The sequence below is a fragment of the Mesocricetus auratus genome, unplaced genomic scaffold, assembly GCF_017639785.1.
Source record: "Mesocricetus auratus isolate SY011 unplaced genomic scaffold, BCM_Maur_2.0 Super-Scaffold_100691, whole genome shotgun sequence".
NCBI classification, from domain to species: domain Eukaryota; kingdom Metazoa; phylum Chordata; class Mammalia; order Rodentia; family Cricetidae; genus Mesocricetus; species Mesocricetus auratus.
This window is the reverse complement of record NW_024429267.1, coordinates 43336131-43362917: the sequence shown is the minus strand read 5'-3', so window position 1 is coordinate 43362917 and position 26787 is coordinate 43336131. Positions and strand designations below refer to the sequence as shown.

The 26787-nt window shown below is 43.8% G+C and overlaps 2 protein-coding genes and 1 non-coding gene across 12 annotated transcripts in view; all 3 read left to right on the top strand.

Moving 5' to 3' along the window:
* The window catches only part of Nek11 (NIMA related kinase 11), a 216641-nt gene extending 203194 nt beyond the window's left edge, over window positions 1-13447 (top strand). For 2 of the 9 annotated variants that reach the window (XM_040739895.1, XM_040739896.1), the window contains exon 16: window positions 7488-7885. In XM_040739895.1, coding sequence (XP_040595829.1) covers window positions 7488-7824 — 337 coding nt within the window. In that variant the 3' untranslated portion in view covers window positions 7825-7885. Of the gene's footprint in view, window positions 1-7487; window positions 7889-12650 lie in introns of those variants that run through there. The other 7 variants (XM_040739903.1, XM_040739904.1, XM_040739898.1 and 4 more) reach the window with 6 other exon arrangements.
* Trnak-cuu lies at window positions 5102-5174 on the top strand. The gene has a single exon. It is a non-coding gene; the product is annotated as a tRNA-Lys (tRNA).
* Window positions 13448-18978: 5531 nt separating the features above from the next.
* LOC101840553 (U8 snoRNA-decapping enzyme) lies at window positions 18979-20653 on the top strand. 2 transcript variants are annotated; one of them, XM_040739905.1, is made up of 3 exons: window positions 18979-19289; window positions 19382-19690; window positions 20346-20653. In XM_040739905.1, the coding sequence occupies exons 1-3, from the start codon at window positions 19041-19043 to the stop codon at window positions 20553-20555; spliced, it is 768 nt and encodes a 255-aa protein (XP_040595839.1). In that variant the 5' UTR covers window positions 18979-19040; the 3' UTR covers window positions 20556-20653. The 2 variants fall into 2 exon arrangements, with proteins under 2 accessions (XP_040595839.1, XP_005074892.2); XM_005074835.3 differs by having other exon boundaries at window positions 19032-19289; window positions 19382-19651.
* The last annotated feature ends 6134 nt before the right edge of the window (window positions 20654-26787 follow it).

Here is a 26787-nt window from a genome sequence, read left to right as displayed (position 1 = left end):
CCACTTTGAGATGACTAATCATAACTATTATAAATTGCATTAAATTGATATAGTTGTTCCAATATTATCTGAAATATTTATATCTGTTTGATGCTTAAACCACTGAACCAGGCACCACATAAGAAGAAGAAAGCCTCTTGTGGCTCTATTCACTGAGTTTTGATTAACAGTTTCTAATTTGCTGCAGCTGGGCTCCTAGTTCATGGGTCCTTGAGAAAGAGGCTGGCAGCTTCTCCCAGACAGTGATGTATGTAGATACTGGCAAAAACCACACACCCCCAAATCCACATTATTTTGGGTTATTGATGATATGGGGCAGAGTCATGGTATTAGAGCTGTCCTTCACCAGGCCAGAGGGTGTGGAATATCTGGAAGTACTCTCAGTCTAGTCCAGAATAATGAGCATACCTTAGAAAAGTGGGAAGATTATTAGGGTCTTGGTATTCCCAAGTCCATATGGAAGCACAGGCTTTGCCCAGAGCCAAGCAGAAGCTGGTGCCATGCTCTTGAACTCTTGAACAGTACACCCAGTAACCCTTTTCCCTTTATAAACTACATAGCCTCAAATACTTTACAGAGTAATGGGAAACAGCGGTCCAGCAAGTGTTACCTCTTGCTTAATTCAGTAGCATTCATTGACCTCCTACTGTTTATAGAAACTAGTACTTATTACTATAGGGAGCATAGAGAAATAAAAGTTGTAATATTTGCCTTTGAAAGACCAAAAGCTGACCTCATTTAAGAACATATTTATTTTCTAATACTCCTTCAGGATCATTTTAAAAAATGATTCTCAGTTAGTGTATCTCAATAGCATATTTTGCTGATCTAGGAAAATTTTTAGATTGTGTTAACATCAGAAAAAGATGATAAACCTAGTTGAATAACATAGAGGAAGTAAATGATGAGAGATTTAGGAAATCAGGTGCTGACTATTGCCTGGGTATGCATAGCTTGTTTCTGAGTTTCTACAAAGCCAGGTCCAATGGGCATCAAGACAGTACAGCAATCATCAAGAATTCCAACACATTCGCAGTTCTTCAAGCAGGACCAAGCTTTTCTCTCAGCATTTGATGTAGAGCATATTGATTGAAATACTAACCTGGGTAGTTACACAGGAAACATACTTGTGAATTTCATAAAGGTGGCTCACTGTTTATGAAAAGCCATGCAATATTGAACTAAGCCATGCACTATTTTGGGGTCTTAGCTATGTATGTTTGCTTCTCAGTTCTCAGAAATATGTGACCTTTGAAGAAGAGATAGGTACAAAACTGAAGGCAGAGTTTAAGTTTGGGGGAGAATAAGTGTCTGGGTGCTCTTGACTGATTGGATGGCTATATTCTCTACTATAGATTTTGTTCTCTCAGGCATTAATTCTGAGGAGTGTTTTGACTTTCTAGTTTTTTTTTCCCAAAACATGGTTTCTCTTTCTAGTCCTTGTCAACCTGGAACTCACTCTGTAGACCAAACTGGTCTTGAAGTCAGAGATTCGCCTGCCTCTTCCTCCCAGTTCTGGGATTAAAGGTGTGCACCACCACTGCCTGACTTTCTATTTGTATGATCATGCCCCAGTTAAAGAATATGAAGGTATGATTATTACTGCTGCTGTTCTGAGAAAGGGTGTGAGATAACATTAGGGAGTCATCACTCCTCAGGTACACTGCTATGTTGCACTTCCAATTCTTTTGGCAATAGAGCCTTACCTGCAGTGATCAGGGAAGTTCTAGAGTAACGAAGCATGGAAGGATTTAATTCAGCTGTCTGGAACATGTCAAGGATTTTTGTGACTAATCAACTTTACATCATAAAAACATTTTGTGAATACAAAAATATGCAAACAAATTCTAGTGGCTGAATAAAGTGGGCAAGGTCCCAGGAGATACCTGCAGTGCTGCTCTTTACGTGACCTGTAGTTTTCTCTGCTGTTGGACTCTGCTCTCCCTATGAGTATATGTCCACCACGGTACCGAGGGATTCATTGGTGTATATTCTCTCTCCTAACGGATCCTTTGGGAAAAACACAAACCTATACTAACTAGACTCTCAAGTTATCTGATTGTCAATAAAGATTGACATAAAAATAATGTATTAGGCCTGCACTTAGATGGGTCATTCATTGTCAGAAGCCTGGATATTGTAAGCCAGCCTCCTTTCCACTCCCTGCAAGACTTGGGAAGCTGTCCTTGTGGACCGAAACCTCCAGATGGTGATGTCTGTTCCTTCTTCTCCATGATCACACCAAGATCTTCATGGTCTGGGGCTTATAAGTAGAAGAAAATATGCTTTCCCGTTTTGTTTTTCTTTTTTTGAGAATTGTGTGCATGTACATAACAAACTAAGATCATACCTGTTCCCCATTCCCCACCTCAAGCTCTCTTCATGTTATTCCATCATACCCCCCTCTGACTCATGTTTCTTTCAACAACCCATTAAGTTCACTTAGTACTGTGTATTTGTGCATGGATGTGGGGCCATGTGCTTGAACATGGGAAACTTACCAGTGCCCACCCACTGTCAGCATCTTCAGTGAAGATGTGGTCTGTATCAGTTACTCCATTATCTACCTAAATGGAAGACTATCTGGTGAGGCTGTCAAGTGAGAGGCTGGCTTGAGGAATGAACAACACCCCTTTCATTCAGGAATATGACCTATTTCTAGAGGAATATATGACATGATTTCTTTGTTGCATTTTTTTCCAAAGGGAAGGAGACATTGGTGTAGTTTAGGCAGACATCTCTTGCTTTTCATTGACTTCAGCACACAGATAAGATGCTCAGTAAACAGTCCATGGGAAAATGAGTGGAATATGGGGTCACATAAAAATAGGTGATCTTCTTTATTGCACTCATGGGTTTCAAAAAGGTTGTTCAGTTATCTGTGGCAATGGAACAGATCTTTGGGTATCCTGAAGAGATTCTGAGTAAAGGCTAGGCTAGTTTTCAACTAGACATGGGGTCGTAGACAATCTCAGTGATGGACAGCTTAGATATTATCTTCTGGCAGTCTTATTTTAAAACTGTCTTGAATCTCAGTTTTTACTCCCCCTGCCATTTCCCCTTACTTTGTACATAGCACATATCTCAAAGTGAAAAGTGGTGTCAGTGGTGCTGGGATTCACACTTTGAGTGCCAGCTGCAGTGGAGGTGCTTGGGGGCTGCCTCTGAACTTCTGTAGGAAGAATTACAGTCTATATCTGCACAAAAGAATGACAAGTACAGGGAAAGACAGAAGCTACATAACAGCATGCTGTTGCATGTCCATAGTTTGCAGCACTGAAACTCTGCTCTAATGTGAGCGAGGCAAGGATAATTCAGCCAGCTTCTCGGAACCTCTAACATGCCCACCATATCTAGTTCAGAGTAATTAAACAGGAAAGCCAAGGACCAGAGGAAGAGGAGGCAGACAAGTCATAGGACGGCTTTAGAGTTGTGAGGGTTAGATTTTAACTGTCACCATGACACATCCTAGCATTACCTTGGAAGAAAGTCCCAGCTGATGAATTAACTAGATAAGTTTGTCCTGTGGGCATGACTGTGGGAGATTTTCTTGATGGTTAATTAATGTAGTCCAATATGGGTGGCACATTCCCTAGGCTGAGCCATGACCTGTATAAGAAAATTTACTTTTTTTATAACTGTCTTTCATTTGAATTTTCCATGGCTCCAGCCCTCTATTTCTATATATTCAGTTTGTTTATATAATGAGGTCATACAGAATTTATGTGTGCCTATATTATTGCACTTAGCATAATTCTTTTAGATATCTGTGTCACTGCAAATGGAAGGATCGCCTCTCTTAAGTCTGTGTAATATTCCACACATCTATACACACACATACACACATACCACCATTTCTTTATTCACTCATATGATGATAAACATTTAGATTATCCCATATCTTGTCACTCTCATTATTTATTTTTATTTCTCGGTACAAATGTGTGAAGACATTGACAATTTTAAGAATTCGGCACATATATGCTAAAGCAGTTCTCAAAAGACTTTCCTTTGTTATATAATCAGATAGAAAGACATTCTGTGATTGTTATAAACAGACCACTCAGACAGACTGGTTTCCTGAAAAGGGAGAGAAATGTTATGCCCCTCTGATTTTCTACTCAAAGAAAACTTCTTACTACAAATGAAAGCCCAAATCAAACATTAAAAATAACCTAATTGCTAATCACCATATTTTCAAGTGATCCATAGTTAGAGTAGAATTTAAAGCAAATACAAGCATATTAGAATGTTTTTGTATGGATCCTTCAGTTGTCTCTATCACACATAAAGCCAGCTGCACACATTCTCCTTGGTTTCAGAGAATCAGATCAGTTCACTCACACTGGACCTATTTCTCAAATGCAAACACCTTCTCTAGGCATAGTCAGAGGTGCCTTTAACATCTTTGCTGACTGAGAAAGTTCCAAAGATACACGAGTCTGTATTTTGTCTTTTTAAAATCACATCTGTAAGAAGCATTCTTGGTCAAGGAGCGATGCTTGTCACCTTCACCACTTGCACTGAGGCTCCGCAGTGTAAGCTCATATATCTTCTGGTGAAGGCCATGTACCCTCTACAGGTGCCTTCCCCCTTTCTGTGACTTCCTCCTCTCTGGATAAAATACTAAGGTGGAATAGAAGAGAGGAACAAAGTGGAATAAAAGAAGAAAGAGAAAAGGAGGTGGAGAGGAGGGGGATGGAGGTGGGCTCAAAAGAAAGCAACGAGGAGGCCTCATGACTGCATTGGAGATCCAACTCCCTTCCCTTCATTTTTAAAGTTTATTTTAGTCATCGTCACCCCCATTCTATTCTCTGAAATCTGACTTCTTCATGAGAGGTCTCTGTCCTACTTTCAATTAAAGTCAGTTTAATTAGAGTTTCTTGCATGGTGTTGGTAGGAGGTTATTTACAGGAGCATGGCAATTTGTCAGCAGCTACACTGCTGAAGGAAATGGCATCACTCCCCCAGCACCTATTAATTGCTAATATATCCTCAGAGACTGGTGTCATCTGCATTGCCCTGTCTATGATGAAATGTTTGCAGACCCAGTCCTATGCAGGTATCAGCAGTGAGTTCATGAATGCAATGACCGTGCTCTGCCCGGCTAGCTCAGTCGGTAGAACATGAGACTCTTAATCTCAGGGTCATGGGTTCCTGCCCCACGTTGGGCACCAATATGTAAAAGGAGTTCTTAATTGGTCTAGATAATAAAAGGCAGGAGTCAGATATAGAGGGAAATGCTGAGAGATCAGAAAGAAGGAGCAAGCCACAGTACACCTTACCTTATAAGCATCTCAGCAGAGACGAGAACAATTTCCTGTTTCTCCCTGCTTATATCCTGTTTCTGTCCAGCTATGGCACTTCCTGTTTGTCTGTACAGACTTCCAGACCTCTATGTTTAGCTGGTAGTAAGCTCCATTATTTGATGCCCAAACAGGCTTTATTTGTGCAAGAAAGATTCACCACATATAGCTCTCATGAGAATGACTTGTGGTTTGTTTGCTATTCTTGATGTTTGAGGCATAGTCTCACCATCTCACAAGATAGCCTTAATCTCTTTCCTGGGCTCAAAGAAGTCCCCTGCCTCCGTCTCTTGAATAGCTGACACTAAAGGCACACACCATTACATCCAGACTATAGGACTGTTTCAAGAGCAAGAAGCACTAAATATGCTAATAATATAAATATTCTGAAAAAAAACAATATATATCCGCAAAGAGACATGATCCTGGTAAAAAGAGGGAGGGAGACATGTGTGTACTTGTGTGATGAACTCTCTAGGCAACTCCATTGCATAAACAAAGGAAACTTCAGAGGAGTAACTGTGCTGTGAGCTCATCTGTTATTTTCAAAGCAGTGATAATTTATAACACAGCCAGTAGAATAGTCAATTTATGAAACCATTCATAGCCATGCTGAAGATCTTGGATGTACTTTGTACAACTTGGAATATTCTTAAGATATAATGCAAACTTTTTTGAAAGCAGAATATTGGTTTCTTGCTCACCTTTCTTGAGTAATTTCCAAAGTTATTAAATGTTTCAAAATGTAATTAATTCCTCTATAATGCAATATCCTTATGGGTTGTTTTCAGGTTTTCCCACTCATATATAATGTTGACATAAACTTTTTTTAACCTAATGTTATTTTCAGATTCAGGTTTTTTCCTTTGATAAATGTCTTATAATTTCTGGTTTAGAAAAGGTGACCTTTTATTATAATTACTGATTCATAGGGTGCGACCCTTGATGTTTTCTGCCAAATTGGTTTCCATAATCCACAAAGATTTATGTGATACTTCAAATTTCTCTAGTATTCTTAGTTATTTTTAAAGTTATAATTATTCAACAAACTTTTAAATTTGAAATAAAACAGTTATTAATGCCTTCTGGTACTAACGCACAGGTTCCTTTAAGGTTCTAAACACACCATTACAGGATGACATGATTCCTGCCTTGCTGCTCACTGTGTCACCAAGCCTGACATTGGAGAAACAGACGTTTAGAAGCAAATTGCAGTATGCTTTGAGCTGATAGGGTTATGACAGAGTGCAGTGGGAATTCAGCACACTGACAGCATAATTGTGGTGATGCACCAGACGGGCTAGATAATACACTTTTCATTGGATCATCCTCTCCCAACTCCCAATGGTGTTATTAACTTGGGGCACATCTGCAGGGGAAGGACCTGCTCCTATCCCATCAGAGTTCAAATATGACCTGTACCTGATGGAGATAAAGAAGTGAGATTCACTGTGGTGGTTAGTGTTAGCTATCAACAGCATGATATCTAAAATTGCCCGAGGGACTGTGCCTGTGGGGGATTGCTATGCAGTAATCCTCCTGTACACTATGAAAATGTGTTGCTCTCCTTGTTAATAAAATGCTGATTGGTCAATAGCTAGGCAGCATTTTCAGGACAGAGAGAATGCTGGGAAGAAGAAGGGCAGAGTCTGAGGAGTCTCAAGCAGACGTAGAGGGAAACAAGATGTGTGTGTGCCATGTTGAAAGAAGGTACCACCATGTGGCAAAAGGCAGATAAGGAATATGGGTTAATTTAAAATGTAAGAGTTAGCTAGTAACAAGCCTGAACTATCAGCCAAAATTTATAAATAATAATAAATCTCTGGATGGTTATTTGGGAGTGGCTACCCAGACACATAGAAACTCTGCCTACAGGTGATTATCTTTCTCATATATTTTATTCCCTGGGGAGGGGGATCCCTAGAAAGGGAGGCCAGCAGAATGCATTCATCTCTCTCTGCTGACTGAGTCTGGGTGCAACATGTGCAGCTACTTCAAGATCAGCCTCTTTGACTTCCCCACCACGGTGCATTGTAGCTTTGAACTGTGAACCAGACTGAACCTTCAACCTCTTAAATCGCTTTTGTCAGAATATTTTAACACAGCAACAGAAAAAGAAACTTAGACATGTACCCTAGTGTATTGTCAAGGTCTGGCACCATTTATGTATTCCTTTCACAGATCCAAAAATAAGCTTCCTTCCAGGGACACATACACTCATCCTGAATCTGTAACCAGGCCTGGTTTCCCAGCACCTCCGCCTCTCTCACTGCATAGACCAGAAGATGGATACCAATATGCTGAAAGTCTTTCCTCCAACCTGGAAATGCAAATCTCCAAGGAAAGTAAAACATCAGCTGCCACAGATACCAGTCTATACTCTCCTTTCCCTTGCATATGTGTGTGTGTGTGTGTGTGTGTGTGTGTGTGTGTGTGTGTGTGTATGAGGAGCACAGAAGTCAACTTCAGGATACCATCTTCCACCTTGCTTTTGGGACAGGGTCTCTCTCTAGCCTGAAGATTATCACTTAGTCTAGGCCAACTGACCAGTGAGCCCCAGGGATCCTCCCATCTCTGCCTCCCACTGGAATTATAAGCATGAGCCACCATGACTGGCTTTTTTTTTTAAAAAAACATGGATTCTGGGATAAAATTTAGGTTCTCCTGCTTGCAAAGCAAGCACTTTACTGAGCTATCTTCCCAACCCCCACTCCCATATACATATATATTTATGAAATATATATATTTCAGGAAATCCTGCCCCACTTACTATATGCAGGTTGCCAATATTGAATTGTTTTGAACCTGTAAAAATAATTCCATATGGTTCAATATAAAACCTGTGATTCAATACTTCCCATTTCTTCCCAAGACTATCTATATGACATATCTAATCAAAACTTGGTTTCACACCAAATGATTTCTGCAGTATTTGCCCAGACACAAATAAAAGAAAAAAACATCATTAGCACAGGCTTGTGCTTGTTTGACACCTTCCAGTCAGATCGTCAGGAAAATGAAATTAGAAGGCAGTATTTCCAGACTTGAAGTGGGAAAGGTTTACTGCTTAGTCAGCAGCAGAGAAAGTCCTACTCTGTACAGCATACAAATGTAGCAGCAGAGAAAGTCCTACTCTGTACAGCATACAAATGTAGCAGCAGAGAAAGTCCTACTCTGTACAGCATACAAATGTAGGAGCCCAGGTGGCCAGCAGACCCAGGGTCCTAACAAACAAGCTGTAATCCACTTTCTAATCCACTTTCTCCTTAGATACTGGCCTCGAACCTATTTGCTACTAGTGGGTTGTGGATCAAACAATGCTTTTACCTCTTTCTCATTTTATTTTTCCCTGGTACTTACTGGTACCCAATACTGATGGAGTACAATGTAACATTTCAGTACACATACATAATTTTTAATGACTAGATCAAGGTCATAGGCAGACCCATAATCCAGTATTTATCATTTCCTGAAATTATCAGTAAATACAATTCTGTAGGCACCGAGGAAAAGGGAAGAGAAGGGGTTGAATCAGCCAGAATCAGATAGTTATGAAAATGTAGGCTGAGTGCTTTGGCAGAGGAAGCTGGCAGTGGGCAGCAGTCTCTGGGCCCAGCAAGCTGCCTGCTCTATGAAAGCATTAGCATCCTCTGCCATAGTTCATTCATAGTGTGAATTGGTGTGTGTGTGTGTGTGTGTGTGTGTGTGGGTGGGTGGGTGGGTGTGTGTGTGTGGGTGTGTGTGTGTGTTTACATCATACATGTGTATACAGGTGTATCTGGGAATACATCTGGTGGCCAGAGGTCAACATTGGGTGATGTTCCACTACATCACAGTAGCTACAAATCCCCTGGCTCAGATTCACCCAGAAAACCTCACCTCCATGAAGTTTCTCTCCTTTGACTGCAAAGGAAATCAGAAACTGGAAACTTGCATTTCTCTTGTTTGGTCCTCTCCCCTAGGTGGGTTCTAAGCCAAGCTCAGTCTCCTGTCACCTCCTTCTGTCAGAGCAGGCACCAGCTTCAGCTGTCCTCTTGTGAATGCATCTCGGTCCTTTAATGCAATTCACTTGAGAAGGGGGCAGCCATTCCCTATTCCAGATTACTACCCCTCCCTCCACACCCTCTCCCCCTCTTCCTGTCTGTGTCTCTCATTCCCCTTGTCCTCTTTCTAGCAAGTATTGAGAATAAACCTACCTGATCAAAGCAGAGATTTACCTACATGTCATGTGGGGATGGATACCACAGCTTTCTTTCTCATGGTGAAAACAGATGGTCCTGGTATTTTCTTCATGATCTTGAATAGAACTGTGTTTAAAGTTCAGGTTTTCTTAAAAAACAAACAATAACAAAAACAAAAAAACTTTCTTTTCATTTTGTCTGTGGGTGTTCTTCCTGCATGTCTGTCTGTGCAATAAGTGCATGCCTAGTGCTCATCGAAGTCAAAACAGGGCATTAGATCTGTGGAGATACATTGTTTATGATTTGTTAAAGCTTGCCTGAGGATTCAAAAAGCAAAGTCAGCCACAAACTATAGAAGCCAGGCAGTGGTGTTGCACACCTTTAATCCCACCACTTGGGAGGTCGAAGTAGATGGATCTCTCTGTTCAAGGTCACCACAGCCTACACAAGAGTGAAGAGTAACAGAGCTCATGCCGTTGATCCCAGCACTTGAGTTCACACACCTTTAATCCCAGGACCCATGAGAGGTATTTAAGACAGGTACAGAGTCTCAGAACTGACATTCATTCCAGCCACATTGAAGACAGGAAAGCATTGGGATTAGAGTTACAGCCTGTTGTGAGCCACCATGTGGATGCTGGGAATTCAACTCAGGTCCTCTGGAAGAGCAGCCAGTTCTCATAAGCACTGATCCATATCTCCAGGCAGTGAATTCCACAATGCAATTGAGTGCACATGATTTAGGTACAAAGCAGATCACTTAGAATAGGACAGATAGTCACCTATGACTGCTCCTGAACCTGCCATGCACTGGGGCTAGTCCAGGTTAGCCCACATACAGAGCCATTCCAGTTCCAGGTGGTTTGTGATGCAGAGCACAGTGAGAAGTCCATCTGCCAAAGAATAAATGCAACAAATCAAAGAGGCAAGGACGGCTGCTTTGGAGCAGTAGGAAACAGGTACATAAACCAATTGAAGCAAGGACAGCTGGAATTTACTGCTATTCCCTCCCTGAACCTGCAGTTTGCCTGTGAGCTAGGATGCATGGCGACTGAGTCCAGGAATCCATCCAACTCTGCTGTTGCCACAGCTTTGGGATTACACACTTACAGCACCATACCCAGCTTTTATGTGGGCTTCAGGGTTCCGAATTCAGGTCCTTGCACTTGTTTAACAGGCTCTTTACCCTCCCAGCCATCTCTCCAGCTCCTGATTTTGCTGGGATACTGAGGATTGCGCTTTACTACTGAACTACATCCCTGGCCTGAAATCCTGAGTTTTAGAGTTTCTCTACTCCACTCTGGATCATGCTATTGTAAAAATGTCTATCTGCAAGTCATTATGAAAGGTTGGATGAACATGACAGCAAATCAATCTGAAAATAATGAGTTAATGTGGAACTTGTCTGAAAAGCTAGGTTTTCTGTGGGCTTATTTTTCTTGTTTTAAGATAATTGCTTCCAGGGAGATGTGTGCAAGAATGGTCACAATACCTATTAAAAGTGCATGTGTTTGGCAGGGTGCCATTTGTGTCAGAGAGTGGTGGGAACAGCCCAAGATGTATCAGCAGGAGAATGAGTAGTGAAAATCAATGAGCTTCTGAATCAAAGGGGACTAAGTATTGACAATTTTGAGGGAGAAAATAGACAAGAAAATTTAATACCATCCTACTAGAAGTGCAAAAATCTACAAAACAGTACCGCTTATTTCTAAGGAATGTGCACCACATGTAAATAGTTATTTTTAAATACTTGGTGTTGATGAAGGATAGAGGTTATCTCTGAGAACTGGAAAGAGTTATGGTTGAGGAAGAGACTTCATTTGTCTTTGATAATGCTTCATCTCTGAAGGAATTTAGACATGTACCCATTGTATCATACTCTACACCTTATAGCATGTCTTAAATGTCCTCATGCTGAGTTGGGATGGCCATGGAAAGACAATGCACACATTGGTCTGACAATTAGAGACACAAGCTCCATGAAGTGCCACCACTTTGTAGTGGCAAAGGATAAGGTTGACTTAAATGCTTGCTACCTACTGCCCAATTATAATAATGCCAATCCACAGAGCAGAACAAATAAAATCTTCCAATGTGCCACATTGCTTAAATAACTACTGCTGCAGGGGAGGGGACTGTTAGATGTGAAATTACTCTCATTATTTACCTCAAAGCCTGCCCCCACAGTGGCACACTTCCTCTAACAAGACCATACCAACTCCAACAAAACCACATCTCCAAATAATGTCACTTTCTATGAGATTATGGGGACCAATTACATTCAAATTACCACATTCCACTTTCTGGTCCCCATAAGCTTGTAACAGTATCATAATGCAAAATGCATTTAGTCCAACTTCAAAAGTCTCCATTGTCTATCACAGTCCTAATAATGTTTTAAAGTTCAAATTTCAAAGTCTCTACTGATATTTATGCAATTGCTTAAGTGTAATCCCCTTTAAGATAAAAATCAAAAAGCAGATCTCATATTTTCAACATTAACGACACAGGATATATATTACCATTCCAGAATGGAGGGAAGGGAGGCAGTCAATAGTAGGAATCGCCATGAGATCCCAGGAAGAGAGGATGCATGAGGCTGCGTCCTCAGTAAGATAAGACCTTATAAAAATATATATTAGTAGTTATGGGTTAATAATTAAGTCAGAGTTAGCCAATGAGAAACCATAGCAAACAGCCAACAGCTTCATAATTAATGTAGTGTCTCCATATGTTATTTGGGGGCTGAGACAGTGGCGGGATCCAGGCATCTGGCGGGAAGAATCATGATACAGACTCCCAGTCTATGAACTATATAATCTCGCTTTCATCATAAGTAGTCTCTCATGGGTTATCATCACCATGAAACATCAACATATCCATCGTGTGTACACACACATGGATGAAGGCAAGAATATAACTCATGTGTTTACTGCTGTGCTCAAGTTTCTGAAAGAACTTGGGACACAATTAGTCCGGACACTCAAGCATTACTTGGTGACCACTGTTGGATGTCGAGGGTGAGATACTCTATTTTAGCTTTCTCTCTTTCCCCTCCTCAATGCCAGGGTTGCATTGTTTGTATAACCATAAATTTTAAAGTGTATTTTCCTGCAGGTGGTCTCTATGTGAGACTTGTAACCTTTCCTACCTTTCTTGGCAGATCAGCCATGCAGAAGCTAGGAACAGAAGTGTTTGAGGAGGTCTATGATTACCTCAGGAGAGCAAGGCATCAGAAGGTCTGTGAAGCAGAGGTCCAGGAGCACCTGGAGACGGTGGTTCCTCGGGCTAGTGACTGCTTTGAAGTTGACCAACTCCTCTACTTTGAGGAGCAGCTGCTAACCACAGAGGGAAAAGAGCCCACTCTCCGGAGCCTTCACTGTGATGCTGCTCCCAGAGAAGCACATACATTTCTGTGAAAATCCTTGAGCTATGCACTCTGGACTGCACCATGGGAAACAAGTGCACAGCTGGAGCTGCCATCTTTACCTCCATTTCCTGGTCAGAAGTTAGGATTTTCATGGAGTTGTCTATGTATCTATGCACTCAGCTGGCTGCTGGTGCCTGCAGTCACAGGTCAAGGTCATAGATGAAGTCTGGCATCCTGAAAGGCTTTCCTGCCTGCCTCCAGCCCTCAGAGTTTCCAGGGGAGTAGAAGCACTCTGATGGATGACACAGGTGCTCTGCACTGTGTCCATCCAGGGCATGCTCAATGTCCAGCCACCATGATCTCCAGGAACTATGGCCAACCTGCTTGTGATGGACACAGGACACTGGCCTGGACATTGACCTGCTAACCTCCAGTGATAGATTTTTGATCAACATTTGTTTCTTTCTATGACTAACATGCAAGCAGTATATGAATAATGGCTTGGATTGAAAATCCCAAAAGTGACTCCATTCTGTGATATATTCCCAAAACTCATTCATGAAGCAATAAAGGCTTTTATTCATAATGAATACAGATTTCATTATTATAAAACAAATCACCATTTTATCTTTCTCTTTTCTTCTTTTTTATTTACTTACATATTTTTATGTATGAGTGCGCTATCCTCATGTATATCTGCATGCCAGAAGAGGGCACCATATCCCAATATATATGGTTGTGAGCCACCATGTGGTTCTGGGAATTGAACTCAGGACCTATGGAAGAGCAGCCAGTGCTCTTAACTGCTGAGTCATCTCACCAGCCCCTTATCTTTTCTTACAGCAATATATTGTTAAATAATAACACATCTATGTAAAGGTAATGTTTGCTTTGTTCTTTGTTTTGTTTGCTATTTGTTACTACTAGCAACATTTAAAAATTTACACATGGATGAGGCATTAGTTGGTGTTTTAAAGACTTACTTATTTTATTTTATATATTTGAGTGGTTTTTTCTGCATGTATGTTGTGGAACTGTAAGCTGAAATAAACCCATTCCTCCCCAAGTTGATTTACTCTAACTGAAACAACATTGTCCTCCACTACCTTCCTCCAACTCCCCCTTGTGCACCCCACCCCATCACTCTAACTTCATGCCCTCATTTTGTGTTGTTTATAATTTTTACTCAGAGGAGAGGACAGTTTGTGTGGTAACAAGGATGAGACCTCCCCTCAGGAAGAGTTCTCTGGATACACCAGGTCCTTTGACAGCCAACCAGATGGCCAGCTGGTCAGAAGAGGACAGGCTGTAAAAGAAGCCAAGTTATGAGTGTGTCTAGTCTCCTTAATGATGGTCATTATCATATCAAAACAGAATGATGCTTGTGTGAGTTGCTGCATCTGAGAGGAATTCATAATGTGCCCAGAGGACATCTTGCATTTTAGAACATGTTTCTAAGAAGACAGGCACAGAGGGATAACTTCCTACTCTCTGGAGATTTGTGTTTTTGACACATCAGTCTTAGGAGAAAGGAGAGCCAGAGTAATAGGGTTTGGGAACATATCCTCTTAAAGATCACTGGAGTTTACCTTCCCTTTAGCTCAATGGTGTGGGAGTGAGGGGCAAGATTTGACCTGACTTGAAAAAGAGTGTCTGTCATTACATCTTTCTCCTTCAGCAATACAGTCTTAATTTGGGGCTACTTCAGTGTGGATAACTAATAATAACTAATCAATGAAAGATGACAGATATGAAAAAGTCACAGAGATGGGAGATGAAGGGCCTTTGTGCCTTGCTGTGCTTGCTCAAACTCTCTCTCTCTCTCTCTCTCTCTCTCTCTCTCTCTCTCTCTCTCTCTCTCTCTCACACACACACACACACACACACACACACACACACACACACATATTCTGCCTTCAATATATACAGAAGAAATGCCACCTGCTCCTTTAGGTGATTCAGAGATAAAGCTCACCAGGGAGAAGGATGGCTTCAAGGCTGGAGTTGGAAAAAATGCCCTAGGTCTTGTAAGAGTCAAGTCATCTCCCTGGCATCAGCATAAAAGAGGCGACACATTAAATTATAGTTCATGAGTAAAGATATTGCAGCTTTCCTTAAGATGAGACATTAACTAGGAAGAATGGAGAACCAGGCTACTGGGAGAGTAAAAGAGAAATGAAGCAAAGAGAAGGAACCGGTGTGTGTGTTTCTTGCTACCTCTGACTACCACTGAGAAGAATGCAGCTGATAGGTGGAATCATGGGAAATTACCATCATGGTATGTAGCAGGACTTCAAATGACTGTAAGTGCTCTTGGTGTTAAAGGAAAAGAAGAATCATTGACTATGTGGTTAGCCTACTTGAACTTCGGTCATTGAACCTGCATGCACGGGCATCCCTTCACTTCTAAGGTTCTACTGTTTCCATTGCAAACACACCCCAAAAGATGATCACTTTCAGACACTTTGAGTGGCCTTTGATGGCTGCTCTGCACATAAGAGTGAATGGCTGGCTCCTAGGACCAGCTTTGCCTTCCAGACCACCTTCCCCCACTTCACCTCTATAAGTTGCCAGGATAGCCTCAAAATAATCTTCCTGGAAGGCCTCAGTTCTTCCCCAATTTCAGAAACTGTTCATAAATATGGTTCAACAAATAATTACTATATTGGTAAATATTTACTAGGAGTACAATGACCATTAGAATTTAGGTAGGACTACAGCAAAACTTGTTGAAATTTAATCCTTATGAGACATAAAAAGTGAGCCTGGGTGGGACCTTTAAGAGGTGATTGGGTCAAAAATTTCTGCCTGCCTGGAGGATGCAGTCGTTGGTTTATGGATGATCTGTCTGTTATAAAACATGGCTCCTCTGGCCATGTGATGACTGTACCACCTGGAGATTCTTCAAAGAATCTCCATCAATAAGAAGGTTATCACTAGATCTGCCTCCTTAACCTTTGACTTTCCAGTCTCTAGAACTGTAGTGTGAGCAATTTTTGTTCTCTATAAATGATCTGGTCTATGGGTGCTAATACTGTGTTATAACAAGAGGAGACAGACTAAGACCTGCACAATAGACAAATGGACTCCAAGTTAGTCTGGCAGGTAGTCCTTCAACAGCTAGAAACATTTTTGTTGATCATAAAAGTGACTTTTTTACCTCTCTGATAGATGGAGTTGTCTGGTTCACCCCTCCCCATACTCCCTGGCTGTGGCCTTGTAACTTTAAGGCTATTTTTCAGTGCTTTGACTCTTGAGTTTTGCCTTGGAGCCTAAGTTGGCTGAGTTGGAAATGTGCTGGTCCCTGAATATGGTCTGCTAACCTGCTGTCATCTCCAGCCTCTCCACCTGTTTTATGACACACGAGTGTCAGGGGCCTCAACAATAATCCAGCCATAGCATCATCATGTCCTCATAGAGAAGACGTGACTCCAGGCCACACTGCAGAAATACCACCTCTTAAGATAGGAAGCAAGTTCCGAGAAAACAGACCTGCAATTTATCTGCCTAGTGTAAAATACCAAGTCACTATGGCATAGGCTTGAACAATAGAGGGTAGATTGTGAAAGGTAGGTTACCAGAGGACACAGTATGACCTGCCCCTCCCACTGACCTCTTGCCCTGCCAGCATCCTTGCAGCTGCAGTCAAGAACCCCCTTTCCTTCCCCTCCTCACTTCCCCTATATAAATCCCTTTGGAATGAAATAAAGGTTATCGACTTGATCAGAATCCTGTCTTGTACTTCCTCATATCTCTTATCCCCCGTCTTTCTCCTAGGTGTCCTCCAGACCTAGGTTGAATGTCCTGCAGGTCGGGGCACACGAGCATGGGAATTGGAGCAGAGTCCTCCTGAGGCAGCCCAGCCTCTGTACACTAAAGTACAACCATTCAGACAATTCATAGACTCCTGAGAAAGAAACAGATGTTTGTTCCGGGTTTGTGCTTGATCCTCACATGTCATCGTGGCAATAAACTAACTTTCTGGTGTTCTCTCCTTTCCCTGACACTCAAATCCCCAGGCTTTATCTGAGGCAGGGGCATTGATTTTTACAAATTAAGAGGGGTGTCTCAAACAGATGTGTCTTTTTACTAAAAACAGATGCTCCTTTGCAAAATAGCCCAGGTAAAGTGTGAACCCTGTCTTTGTGGCTTTCATGTCGCAAGAGAGGAAATGGAATCTACTGGAGCCCTGTCTTCCACAAATGGGGTCTGCTTCTTTGTATTCCAGCTGAATACACATTGAGTTTACACCTGATATTAGGTGCTAAGTTTAGAGATGCGTTGATGTGTGTACCAGGGAGACACTCCCTGTAGTCCACGTTGCCCTGGAATGCTCCATGACCCCAAGCTTTCAGCAGTCCTCCTGCCTCAGGCTCCCCAGTCCTAGATTGTGAGTTTGAACCACCACTTGTGGCTTTGCTATTTTTTAAGTTGAAAACAAGGCTCCTTAGCAGGGGACATTGCTGAAGACAATACTGGAGTTGGATGATTTCCTTTTTGATAGTACAGCTACAAAAAAGCAAACAACAGAACTAAATAAAGTGTGTGACTAAGAGCAGAGAACGCTAAAGCTATGAAGCTAAATTGTAATCTTCCCATTTTTAAGAAATATAAATGAATATATTTTCAAGGCAGGGGGAGAGAACAGGATGGTCCATGTCATGGTGGATCAGAGCTGGAAACATTAATGTGAAGTTCTGTTCCGATTAATATAGATGCAGATGCTTACACATGGGAATATTTATGTATATAGAGGTAGGAGAGATCAGGGTCATTGAACAAACATAATTCCTTCTCCCATATGAGGGGGGCTAGAGCTTACAACACAATCACATTCTATCTAGACAATTTTGGTGTCCAGCACAGTTTCCTCGTAAGAACCAACAGTCCTCTGATAGGAAATAGCGTGACAAAGTAAGGAAGAGCATGGCATAGCTTGTTGAGCACAAGAGTTGGAGAGAAGGTGGGGACAGCAGCCATGGGAGCCGAGGAATGGGAGGAAGCCTGTGGACAAACTGATCCAATGAATAACAGACTACAGCAACACTGAACCTGCAGTCCCAGAAGCAGCTTTCTGCTTACATCTAGAGACGTTAGGTCTTCTTTATGACATGGCCTATATCAGCCAGATCTACCTTCACCATCACTGGATGCTTGTAGACACAAATTCAAACAGGCCGTGGAGAAGGTTCCTTGAGATATGATCCCTGAGAACGTGTGCCACCAACCCAGACACTTGAGACACTTGCACTAAATTGCCATTTTACATCTGCAGAAACCTGGGAAGGGGCAAAAGGGAGAGAGAGAGAGAGAGAGAGAGAGAGAGAGAGAGAGAGAGAGAGAGAGAGAGAGAGAGAGAATGCTCCAGTGTGTGTGTGTCTGTCTGTGGTGTGTGTGTCTGTGTCTATGCCCCTCTGTGTGTGTGTGTGTGTGTAGAGAGAGAGAGAGAGAGAGAGAGAGAGAGAGAGAGAGAGAGAGAGAGAGAGAGAGAAGAAAGGGAAGAGTGAGAGGGGAAGGGAAAAGGAGAAAGAGGAGGGAGAGATCCTAGCAAATCTGCTGTGTCACCTGGCATATTAATAATACGGGAGAATACAAACATCTTCAGAACAAGGTCTATAACAGGGTGACTCTACTATACATATGACTGTAGGCCCCAAAGTCCTAAAGGTTGGTATCTTAGTCCATCACCACTGCTGCAACAAAATGACTTAGACTGGAAGAGCCAACCACCAGGACTGATTTCTCATACTCTGAGGATCAGCAAATCCAAGATCAAGGGGCAGGGAGGAAGGTTTCTCTGGCCTATTGAGGACCCTTGTGTTGTTGACACATCAGAAGAGGCTTGGGAACTCTCTGGGTCTCTTTTATAAGGTCACAAATCCTACTCATTCTTCCCAACCCCACGTTTTCTAGTTCTATCAAAATCAAACCTGAGGCGGCTCTCTCGACACCCTGTTCCTTCAGTTCTCAGAACTCCTTGGTAACCTGGTCTTGCCCAACACAGAATACCTGAGACTCTGAGCTTTGCCACCCTCCTAACTATGACTTAGGACACCAGCCACGCCTTTAGCCACGCCCTGGTCCAGGGCCCAATCCTGTGGAACCTTTCAGCTTCCTTAGGGCTTTCTTCACGGTCTGACCTAAAAGTCCTAGCCTGATTGGCTGCTGTTCCCCTAGCAAAACATGCGCTGGTGTGTCGTTTTTTTTGCGCATGGACCCTGCCTGCAGGCATTGGTGGTCTGGTGTGAGAATCTCCTGCCAAACCACGTGAGTGGACAAAAGCAAAGCTCCATGGCCACGTCCAATAAGGTGGAATTGGCGGAAGCGCTGGCCCTGGGACCTGCCTGGCGGCATTTTTCTTACGTGATGCTGTATGCTCCCACTCCACGGGCGCTCTTCGGTGGCCGCATCCCACTACGCTACGCTGTGCTGGTAGGGAAAAGCCATTCGCTGCCCTAGCTTTGTGCCCTTCCTGGGGGTCACCTCTCTGTCTCCCAGCTAACCCCCACTCCCTCCTCCCTCAGATGCACATGCGCTTTGATGGGCGACTGGGCTTCCCTGGTGGTTTTGTGAACGATCAATGCCCCAGCCTGGAGGACGGGCTGAACCAGGAACTCCTGAATAAGTTGGGTGAGGGTGTGTCTACTTTCAGTGTGGTACACACCGACTACCGAAACTCCTTCACCGATGCTAAATCGAAAGTGGTGGTCCACTTCTACGTCAAGTGTCTGACACTGGAGCAGCTCCAGGCCGTGGAAGCCAGAGCACCACTAGCCAAGGACTACGGGCTGGAGGTAGGGCCAGCCTGGTACCTCTTACCCCTACCTTCTCGGGTAGGTCCCTTCGGGAAGTCTTGGTCGTCAGACTTTGTGCACTTGATCGATAATATCGCCAATGTGATCACCTAAGAAACTTTTACACACACATACATGACTGGCCTCTGCAGAGAGTTTCTAGAACACACTCACCCAAGTATGATAATGGTCAGGCATGACACCACAGTAGCAGTTTTACTTTGGGCCCAGGAGAGCAAGGGACTGGGTGGGTAGGTACGTGGAAGAGATGCTCTAATTCTGGCAAGACCCAAACTCAGGGAGAGGAGAGGTGTAGAAAAGTGACCCCTACATTCACACTGAAAGTTCCCTACTAAGAAAGCAGCTTCTAGACTTCCCGCTGGCAGCCCTCCTTAAGAAGGCTTGTGAATTTGCAGTTCTCTTGAGTTCCCCAGCAAGGCCTACCCAGATGGAATAGAACTGCTGATGTTCAGGGTTGTGCCTGCATCTGCTGTGTCTGGATTCAGGCAAGTGCTGTGGGAAGGATTCACATGGGGAAGGACACAGCATGTCTTGGGGGCTTTTACCTGTACAGGGTTAGGCCCATTGGGCCTCACTGAAGTGTGAAGCCTTGGGACTTGTTCTGAGTGGTGTCTGCTCAAGCAAACTCCTTATAGTGACCATGGTGTCTTGTCCTGTCTCCTCCCCTTCACAGGTCTTTGGCCTGGTGCGGGTGCCCCTGTATACTTTGCATGATGGTGTAGGAGGCCTGCCTGCCTTCCTAGAGAATTCCTTCATTGGCACCACCAGGGAGCAGCTACTAGATGCCCTCCAGGACTTGGAGATTCTGGATCCCCAAACTGTCTCAGTCCTCAAGAAACGAATTGCTCAACATAAGCAGCTCTTAGGGTTGATTGGAACCTGAGATGAGGGACCTTGGTAGTAGGAGCACTGGGGAGAAGGGGAATGTTTTCTGGGCCTAAGAGACAACAGCCATCACCGGATTAAAAGGCAGAAGTGCAATGCAATGTGTTTTGAATGGAAGACCTTGCCCTGTGACATCAGAGACAAAATCCACAGCCCTTTGCAGGGGCCTGGCCATTTTGAGTCCCTCCCTTTACATGTGCACACAGACCCAGGGAGCCCCAGACATGCACATGTGCAATCTGTGATGACACACTCCCCCTCATGTCCACTTTAGCCAGGAACCATAATCGCCTCCTCTCCTTGCTAAGCAGAGGACAGTCCTTCCCTTTCTTGTAAAACTGACTTCCAGTAACCAGCTCCATGTTCCCTAGAGGAGCAGAGGCAGGGGATTTCCCCTTGAAAATGGCTTCTAAGGATTACATGTCATCTGGAAACTCTCAGGTGGCGGCTAGCTAGAAGGAAGGGATGTGTGTGTGTGTGTGTGTGTGTGTGTGTGTGTGTGTGTGTGTGTGTGTGTGTGTCCCTCCAGAGCCCCAACCTGTGCCAACTACCTGCATCTGGGTTAATACTACAGGACCTCCGTCACTTCTGAAAAGGTGGTTAGGATCCTTGGGCAAGGGACACAAAACCACTAGCTGCCCATCAGCTCAGGTTCTGGTTCTACAAAGAGCACTGAATCTGGAGCCCATCCTTGGAGACTGCCAATGATGTTTTTCCAGCTCTCACGATGTTCCACTGTGGTAGGCTTAAATGTTCTAGTAACTGTGCTCTCCAACCTCCTCAGGAGGTTGCAGTTCCATGTCTTACTTGTGTGACGCTGACAGTTTCTGAGCTCTCTGGTAATGGGGAAGGGCAGGTGTCTATAACACCCCTGCCTTATCTAAGAAGCCCCCCTTCCAGGCAGTGGGGCCCTTCACCATCAGCCATCACACACTTCCCTGGCCTGGTCCTGGAGGTGCCTGGAGAGATGCAGTCTAGATTGTGCATGTACCCTCTTGCCCACTCCCATCCCGCTGGGGCATGGTCAGCCAGAATGGAAAGCACACAGGACTCCCTGTGCCCCTTTAAGCACAGTGCTCTGGGGAGGGAAGCAGCTGGGAGCTCCTGCAACCTCCACCCCTGCTCCCAGCAGCCAGGGCCTTCAGCTGAGCACTGGGCTTCCTTATCTCAAGCTCAGGGTTGTGATTCCTGGGGAGAGGGTTAATGGAGGGAGCACTTGGCATTAGCTTTGGGCAGATCAGCCAGCACTGTGTCAGCAAAGGTTACTGCTGCTCCTTCCTGGGGAGGAGAGGGACCCTGGCCAACCACCCCCTCACTAACACACATTGATGCCTCTCTCAGCAGAATCAGCAAGAAGTTTCTACTTCTCAACCTTGCATTTTCCCTGTTCACAGACCTCATTTTGTCCTGAGCCCAAGTCCTTGTCAGTTGGCAGGTGTGAGTCAAAGCTGCGGTGTCCTGACAGGACCATGAGGGAAGGGGGGTGGTCAACTACCAGTGAACTTGGACACCAAGGTAGGCTACATAAAACAGACAGAATTAGTGGGAATGAAGTAGGAAGGTTTATTGCACAGAAATCCTGTACCCCAAATATTCAGGTAAACAGAAAAGCAAATGTGGATAGGAACATCACCCTTGATAACGTTTGCTGAGAGCATCAGAGTTTGAGCCATGTGGCAGATGCTGGGCATGGAGAGGAGGAGAAGAAAAAGGTGGGGTATTCTCTTTAACACAACTGAGGCAGAGGGGCATGGACTTCAGGCCACAGAATGTCTACCTCATGTCCCCTCTGCCTGGCTTAATCCATAAGGAAGTCCACATCCCTTGAAGTAGTGAACATCGTTTGTCAGAGACACCATTGGAGGATTGACTGCCAATGCGACCCTGCTGGCATGTATATGCCTTCCTTCACTTTCAGACTCAGAAACAGGAAGTAGTGAAGGGGCACGGGGGAGGTGGGAAGGGGGACAGGAAAGATGTCAATGCCTGGGCTGGAGGAGATCTACATTCGAGACTCACCCACAAGTAAAGCATTCACCCTGATAAGCAAAACCAGGGCCACCCAGACCTATCCTCAATCCTTCTTCATGGATTCTGGCAAAGATCTTGTCTATCCCTCAGTGTGGCGAACTCTACATGGAGCTTGCCTAGTATAAACAGGAAATACAAAGGCAGACGGGAGGTTCTAGGCAGGAATGCTGTTCTGAGCCTCACATTCTCCCCCCCTCTGGCTTCAAAAGGCCCCACCTGATAGACTTACAGCATCCAGGCACCCAGCAATGGTTCCAGGTGTGGATGAAGACAAATGCCTATAGAGCAGGAGAGAAGGGCCCCTGAATGAGCTTGTTTGTCTCCTTTGCAAGACAAGGAGCGCATGCCCACTCACTAGAAAGGCAGTACTGTGCAATTCCTGAACATGCATGTGTACCACTTCCGCCCACAAAATGTCCAAGGTGGGGACATCTGGTTAGCTGAGTCATTAGCCTCCATTCCTGCATGAAGGGACAGAGAGAAAATATCAGCTTGCTCCCAGCTTTCATGGGAGACTTAGGCTTTTTGTGTGTGTCCTTTATGATAAATAGACTTGTACTGGCTAGTTTGTCAGTTTGAAACAAGGTAGAGAGAGTCATCTGAGGGAAGGGAGCCTGAAACAAGTAACTTCCTAGTAATACTGGGCCTTAGGCAAGCCTGTAGAGTATTGTCAAATCACTGACTGATGTGGGTGTGCCTAGCAGGTTGTGGGTGGTGCCAACCCTGGCCTGGTGGTTAGGACTTCTATAAGAAAGCAGACTTACAAGGTGTTAGGAGCAAGCCAGTAAGCCGTACCCCTCCATGGCCTCTGCATCAGCTCCTGCCTTCAGGTTCCTATCCAATTTGAGTTCCTGCCTTGGTTTCCCTCATGAACTATGATTCAGGATATGTAAGCCAAATAAATCCTTCCTTCCCGAGTTGTTTTTGGTCACAGTGTTCATCACATCAATAGAAATCCCAGTGAAGATAAAAATAAGCGAAGAGTCCAGAATATAAATTGTAAGTCTAAACATATTGTGGGGAAATTGAAGCTGACCTGGCAGCAGATAACCTGGCAGTTACTGTGTACAGAGTAAACTTTGAACAATTGTCTCCTGCCTTATAGCTAGGCAGCTACAATGCCCAAAGATTAACCTCTGAATTGCTTCCTGCCTTGCAGCCAAGCAGTTACAGTGGACAAAGGTTAGCTTCCAACAGTTGTTTCTGTGTGACACCCTGTGTTGCAGTCACTTAACTTTTAACTGTCCTCCTGTGTGCCCCCCTGCCTTGCATTCTCTCAGGGACATAAAAAGCAGCTATGTCAGGATAGCCACCGGCTTCCACAAACAAGTTATCATCCTATAATCAAAATCTGTAAGTCTGAAAATGTAATGTGACCTTAAGATTGTAAAAGCCCTTTGACCCAGACCTGGTGCCTGATTTCTACTTTAAGAAGAGGCTCAAAACCCGCTTCATTACCACAGTCTCAGAAAGCCCAAACTCTGATCTGTGGCCCCAGCGAGCTGCAAGGTTTTTGTGCCCTGCTGTGATTGGAATAAAGTTTGCTTCTGGTTCCTCAGCTTCGGTGTTCTGTTCCCCATTATTTGTGTGTCCCTGGGACCCAGCCATTGATACCGGAATTGAGGAACATGGTAAGTCCAATGAATCCCCTGACTGCGGGCCCGCTCCTGCTCTTCTCTGGCTGTGCGGTCATTGGTCAGAAGCAATGCTGTGGGGAGTGCCGTGACTTACAGAGAAGGCATTCTGTGAGTCCATGGACGGAAGCGTGGGCAGAATCATCACATGCAGAAAAGGCAAGTCCATAACCAGAATAAGTACCTAGTCCAGTACGGAGAAAGCAGTGTCCTTTCCGTGAAGGAAGTGGCCCAGTGTGCTCAACCTTCTACCAGGTCAGTGGCTGGTCATCCTGGAGAATGGTGCCATATCTGGGGCTCAGTGTTCGCCTCTGCTATTGGCATGTCTGGCACTCAGCAGCAGCTGTAGCCAGGTCAGCTCTGGCAAGTGTAAGTCCCATCTCTGACACCATGGACAAACTGAAAACAATCACAGTGTCCCTTCCAGGGGTAAGGGCTAGTTTAGTCCCAGTGTTGCCTTGCAAACACAAGGGCCTGAGTTCTATTCCCAAAGGTCAGGTGGAAAAAACTGGACATGGTGGAACACACCTGTCATCCCAGCCTTGGGAGATGGGGACAGGTGAGTCCTGGGGGCTACCTGACTAACCAGCTTAGTCTACTTGGCAAGTTTCTGACCAACAAGAGACTCTGTCTCCAAAGAAAAGTGGGCAGTGATTAAGGAATAGCACCCAAGAATGTTTTCTGGCTTCTTCACAAGAATACACACATAGATGTGCATGCATATCCACACATGTGTCCTTATGTACACACACACACACACACACACACACACACACACACACACACACACTATAGGTCCCTACTAGTTCTCGTATTTTGTTTTTTAACTCTATAGTTTGCAACAGTGGCTTTTCATTAAATCACATGGGAAAAGACAGTTCAGACTACGTGAGTTGGTTTGACATGTGAAGGGTGTCAGCCATCTTAGGCCACCTTCATCTTCTAGAATAGGTCTTGGTGCTTTATGAGGTGACACTGCAGCCTCCTTTCCCCTTCCTGTTCCTTGACCAGGTGGGAGCCTCTCTGGTAAAGGGATTTGTGAAATGCAAACACTTCATTCAAATGTAAATTTAACCTTTACCTTCAACTTCAGGAGAAGCCAAAGATTGGTTTTTTACTTTTAACTTTTTACTATAGGAAACATCAAACTATGTTATAAAAAATAAAAATCAAAAAGAACATAATAAGCCCTTAATGGTCCCCAGAAACCCAGCTTCTAAAATTGTATTCATACCCTCAGCCTCTGTCTCTCAGAGGATTATTTTTAGCGTTGGTTCATACATATTTCAGTATGTAGCTGTAAAAGGCAAGGAATTCTTAAAAATGTAACCATATTACTAACCTACCTCAAATAATTATGTTATTCCTATACATCAAGCACCTGTTCTCTATTTATTGATACAGAATCAAATGTTTTTGCAATGAATGAATGAAAGCAACAATCTCACGTTTTAACAACTAGGCCTTGACCTTTGGGAGCCTGACCTCAGTGACCCATGGTGCCTCACATAGGTATATAGAGCCTAAACCCTACTAACTCAGGAAACTTTGCACAAGTGGTGGTCTCAAGAAACTAACTAATATGTGAACCTTGTGACTCAACAAGATCAATGGGAGCTCTGTCTGCCCACTGGGATATGGTTCAGGCTGGAGGCTGTCAATTCCACTGGGCGAGAAAAAGGCCATTGCTGTAACTTCTGAGCCTAATTAGAAGGAAGCTCCATTAAATACTGGCCAGATTCATAACTGGGATTCCAGAGAATGGTGGTGGATTACACTAGCCAGGGGCTTGTAAAGGCAAAATCCACAAGGCTGTGTACTTCCCACCTTTGTCCAATCAGGGGCAAGCTATCATCTTGATGCACTTCCTGCCTGATCAACTACTGCCTACATGTGACCAAGCATACATCCTGTGCAGTTGGAACAACCAAGCTTGTTTACAGAAGTAAAGTTACATGGCTTGTTATCTTACATGAACAACAGTCCCCAACATTCCAGGAAGTTATTGGTCCTTGGGCAAGTGGGGCTTATAGGTTAGAGGCATTTTTGTTTTGTAGATATCTTAAGCACAGTAACTTAAACTTAAAACATGACTTTACCTATCAGAGGCAATGAAGACAAGGCAGAGTGACTGCCCCCAACACACACATACTCTCTGAACTGTTATAAAAAACAAAACCAAAAACCCTCTCACTCCCTCTCAGCAGCAGGCATCCACCTGCTGCTTTTTTACAGTGTATTTCAATAAATTCTTACTTTGTTGGTGTTGTGGTGAAGTCTTTTACCACCCATGTCACCAACCTTCCATGTAACATTTCTTACAGTAGTATTCACATAGTTCTCATTATTATTTTTTGCTCAGTTTCGAATCTAAATGTCACCCAAGCCCAATTGCTTTGCTAAACCCAACCACGTATGACTGGGAAGTACCTTGATAAAAGGGCCTAGAAATTCTTTTACAGTACACATAAGCTGACACTAGAGACTTCTCAGTCTCCAGAATGAGGAAAATAAATATTAATTGTTCAGTTGTTGAGGGGGTAGTTGCTCGGCCTTATCCTCATG

Coding starts and splice junctions, on each gene's coding strand:
- LOC101840553 (XM_040739905.1), top strand. CDS start 19,041: ATGCGCTGGTGTGTCGTTTTTTTTGCGCATGGACCCTGCCTGCAGGCA. Junction 19,290..19,381: donor CACTACGCTACGCTGTGCTG/GTAGGGAAAAGC, acceptor CTCCTCCCTCAG/ATGCACATGCGCTTTGATGG. Junction 19,691..20,345: donor TCTTACCCCTACCTTCTCGG/GTAGGTCCCTTC, acceptor TCCCCTTCACAG/GTCTTTGGCCTGGTGCGGGT.